This window comes from Limulus polyphemus, unplaced genomic scaffold, assembly GCF_000517525.1.
Source record: "Limulus polyphemus unplaced genomic scaffold, Limulus_polyphemus-2.1.2 Scaffold4147, whole genome shotgun sequence".
In the NCBI taxonomy this organism is placed as follows: Eukaryota; Metazoa; Arthropoda; class Merostomata; order Xiphosura; family Limulidae; genus Limulus; species Limulus polyphemus.
The window spans coordinates 17,861-22,212 of record NW_013669757.1 but is presented as its reverse complement, the minus strand read 5'-3'; the positions used below and the strand labels follow the sequence as shown (position 1 = coordinate 22,212).

General features: G+C 34.7%; 1 protein-coding gene across 1 annotated transcript in view; it reads left to right on the top strand.

Annotated features, from left to right (window-relative positions):
* The window catches only part of LOC106470658 (coiled-coil domain-containing protein 186-like), a gene marked incomplete at its 3' end in the record, with an annotated part of 55,573 nt that overhangs the window by 33,528 nt on the left and 17,693 nt on the right, over positions 1 to 4,352 (top strand). The window contains exon 7 of the mRNA XM_022399290.1: positions 1,727 to 1,813. Coding sequence (XP_022254998.1) covers positions 1,727 to 1,813 — 87 coding nt within the window. The remainder of the gene's footprint in view (positions 1 to 1,726; positions 1,814 to 4,352) is intronic.

Below are 4,352 nucleotides of genomic sequence, written 5' to 3'. Positions count from 1 at the left end.
AATAATAACGTGTGAACCATTTTAGGTACAGAATAGTCACCGGTGATGAAAATAGGATTTTCTGTGCAAAATATTAAAATAGCCAAAAACAAATGGCTCAGTCCTAGACAAAAAACACATCCGACCCTAAAACCTGGACTCCATCTGCAGGAAGTGATGCTTTATACTTTGGTGGGACATCAAAAGAGTAATTCATTTGGAACATTTAAATCAAGCCCTTTATCAGAAATTCCCTTCAATCGTCAATCGGAAAAGTATTGTTCTTCTCCGCAACAATGTACGTCCACATGTGGCACGTTTGACGCAACACAATATTATGGAGTTGGTTTGGGAAGTTCTCCCCCACCCACCATATTCTCCAGATATGGCACCATCAGATTACCGTCTTTTTCATTCTCTTTTCAACACCATCTTTATGGGAAAACATATGCAAATATGGAAGGTGTTAAAGAAGACATTGACATGTTTTTTTGCTTCAAAGCCAAGTGATTTCTTTAATCAGGGCATTAACAACCTGATTGTAAGATGGAAAAGTATCATCAATAAGAATGGAGACTATTTCATTTAATAAATGTTTTGTTTTGATATATAAGTTGTTCGGGTTTTTTCATCTAAAAAAAGCGAAATTAATTTCTTGACAACCTAATAAAAACATGCTGTATTGTTTAACTATTTATTTTAATCATCATATTGCAGTATTAACTTAAAATATATGATGCATAAGGCTGTAGATGTTGCATGTTGATAGCAGGTAAATCATTGATCTGAGATGTACGTGTAGGAAGCAAGTAAATTTAAACTTGTACTAAATGAAATGATTCAGAGGTAGAGGGATTCTGTCTAGTATTTAAAGAAATTATTTCAACAAATTCGAGGTTTAAACACAAATAATGATAAACAACTTTTATTTTATTTTTTCAAAATAAAAACATGGGATTTCATAAAGGGCAATGTTTTAATTGTAGACAGCTTCAGCATATTGAAAGTTTGGACTGTGGGAATGTAAGAGCTGTTCACGTTGTTCATTAGAGAAATTGATAAAAAAAACATTTTGTTGTAAAAAAAAAGCTTACATTTTTGAATTTCACAATAAAAAGTTTGAAAAGTACTAGAGATTTTTAAAGCACTAAAATAAACAGAATAAAACTTAAAATTAAAAGTGTAACCCATAAAAAGAAGGCTTATGATATCAGTTCAAGGTAAGAATTTTACCCACATTAACAATTTTTAGATCAAGAAATGGCAGCACAAACATCTTTTGATTTTCCACCTTGAACTTATCAGACACTGCAAGAATTCTTGCAAGTTTTTGTTTCTGTAAATAAGATAGTTTTATTATGTACCTACTTTTGTTTAACACTTGTTTAGTGAAGATGTGTAAATTATTTATAAGTTAAAGAATCACTTTTTTTTCAGTTGAGAATTGAACTTATGCTAACAATTTACACTTTGATCTTTGTCATCATGTGGCGGTGTTCTTTAATATAAGATTAGTTAAGGTGTAAAAAACTTGCAGTTATTGTGTACTTTACGCAGACTTGTGTGTAAATAATGTCATTGTGGTTAGAATAATACATGAACAAACACACATGCACAAGCATTTACCTAATCAGGGTATGTTTGATATTTTTATGTTTGTAAATGTAAATGGCTGATGAATAAATTGGTGTGTTTTTCTTCATTGAATATATGCTATGCCTTACAGATGTGTATTCTTGCTTTTCAGGTTCAAAACCTGCTTGCACAAGAACTTGATGGCCTTAAAAAGAAACATAAGTTAGCAATTAATGAAAATAATGCATTAACTGTAAAGGTATGTATAAAACGTACAGTCACCATGATCTATACGTGTAAATTGTACTTAGATATTGTTAGTGAAAATTACTAGAAGCTAATGTAATGTATTTTGTAATAATACCTTTTTTTGTGCTTGAATTTAGCATGTATTATAGTTCTAAACTTAAAGTCCCAAAGCCCAACATAAAGAATATATAATAGTAGATGTAACTTTATAACAAATCACTTTGTTATTGGAAACTAGGTCGTTTCTATCAATTTCAGTTATTTCAAATGTCCTTGAATAAACTACTGGTATGAGTGTGTGTGTGTGTGTGTGTATATATATATATATATATACACACGCACACTATCCTACCACAAGTCATGGGACATAGGTAGTTATCAATAAAACATGTCTTTATTCAAAGAAATTAATAGCGTGTTGGCCCTAATGATTGTTTCAATGTGTTGTGGAAAACTGTATACTAATTTCTGGTAGAAAGCTGGTAATATTGTGCTCCACTTCTCCTTTAAAGCATTAGTAATCTCCACTGCTGAAGAGGGTCATCTTGGCCTTGCCTTAATTCTGCGTTCTAGTTCATCCCAAAGATGTTCTATCAGGTTGAGGTCGGGACTCTGTGCTCGCCACTTCAATGTTCTTCAAACCAGGCAATCACAATCCTTGCTTTGTGACATGGAATGTTATCATGTTGAAAGGTGTAAGGGCCAGTACCATAAAATTGCAAAATGTAGGACACACACAGAATTGTTCAGAACATTAAAGTAGGACTCAGCATTCATGGATCCATGCACTGAGACCAGTGGACCTAGTCCATACCATGAGAAGCACCCACAGACCATGATACCTCCAAACTTCACTTTGGGACAACACACTCGGGTAATAAGCATTCTCCAGACATCCTCCATACCCAAACGTGTAGCATGAACCGGTTGCTCCACAGGACCAATTTCCATTGATCCACAGTCCAGGTTTGGTGTACCTTGCCCCATGCCAATTGATGGTGTGCATTTGCTTTTGTTATCAATGGCTTGTGAGCTGTAGCTCTTCCATGAAAATTCATGGCATGCAGCTCTCGATGTGTCGTGGAAACACTTATAGGATTTGGATTACCTGTGGCTGCTTGCATCTCCAAACACAGATTCTCTAGGGTCTGACAGTGAGATGAGGTAACCAGCCTTCTCAAGGCACATCAGCTCCTGTCAGTCAGTATTTTCTGCCTACCTGGTCATTTCTTGAGCTCATTGTCACCTGTGAACTTCCATTTCTTCAGCACATTGCTAATTGTCGACCTGGGAATGTTTAATTGTTGTGCAATAGCATGTACAGACATTATCCCCAAATGACATCCAACTATCCTTCCCCCTCTGAAACTGTTAACTCTTTCTGCGTACTCATCATTCAGCGTACAAGTTCTAAATGACTTCCGAGCAAACCGCTAATCACCTTTATAGGCCAAACTATTTGCATATTTCATCATCACACCCATTTTCCTGCAATCAGAGGTGTGTCTCATGACTTATGGTAGGATACTGTGTATATATTTATTGCTGAAACATTCCTTGTACTGTAGACTAATTGTAGCTTATGAGACGTTTCAGGTTTTGTGATAACCTTTGCACTTTTTATCATTGGTTGTGCTCATTCTGGTGGCCATGGTTACAGTTTATTGTCTGATGCACAATATCCTTTAAAACAGATTTCTGCAAAGGACAGCAAAATAATTTACAGACCTAAATCTTGAAGAACTTTCCATAGCTTATCCTCTAAACTTGGAAGTTGTTTTTATAAACTACATTTAAGTATTTAAAAGGCTCTAAAGTCCATCAGAGCTGCATTTTAAAGGTATGTACTCAGATGGATATGCTGTGGTTCCAGTTTCCTCAACCATCTTCCTCATGAAATCATGTTTGATTTCAAGATGTGGTGGAAAGCTTATCAAGTTTTAGTTTGTGAGCCTTTTTAAACTTAAAATCCTAATTGATTATCTCTGTGATGGTATGAAGAAATAAGCAAAGTTATGTTGCAATGGTTTGTTGCATTCAGAGAGTTTTCTTAAATAATCATAACCTTTACTTTGTAGATGAAATTGCATATCTCCAAATTGGCTTGAATTGAGGTTTTGGAACCTGTTTCTACCATAATTGCTTTGCAAGCTTTTGTATTTACCATGGTAAACATTAAAGGTGTTTTTCATGAAAATGTTTTGTCCTTTCACTCAACATCATTTAACAGTCTTGCTATAAAAATGCCTTTCATCTGAAAGGACAATTCCTGCAAGCTAACCTAGTGTTTCATTACCAAATTTCAGGGATTGAACAAGGACCAAATATGTACGTGCTAAAAATGTTGCAGGTGGTGTCATGTATTGCATGTATAGTGACGAACCACTGCATTAGAATATATATAGATCAGTGTATTTTTTTGTCATTGAACACTTCCTTGTATATACCTGTGTCTGTCACTGAACACTTCCTTGTATATACCTGTGTCTGTCACTGAACACTTCCTTTTATATACCTGTGTCTGTCAGTGAACACTTCCTTTTATATAC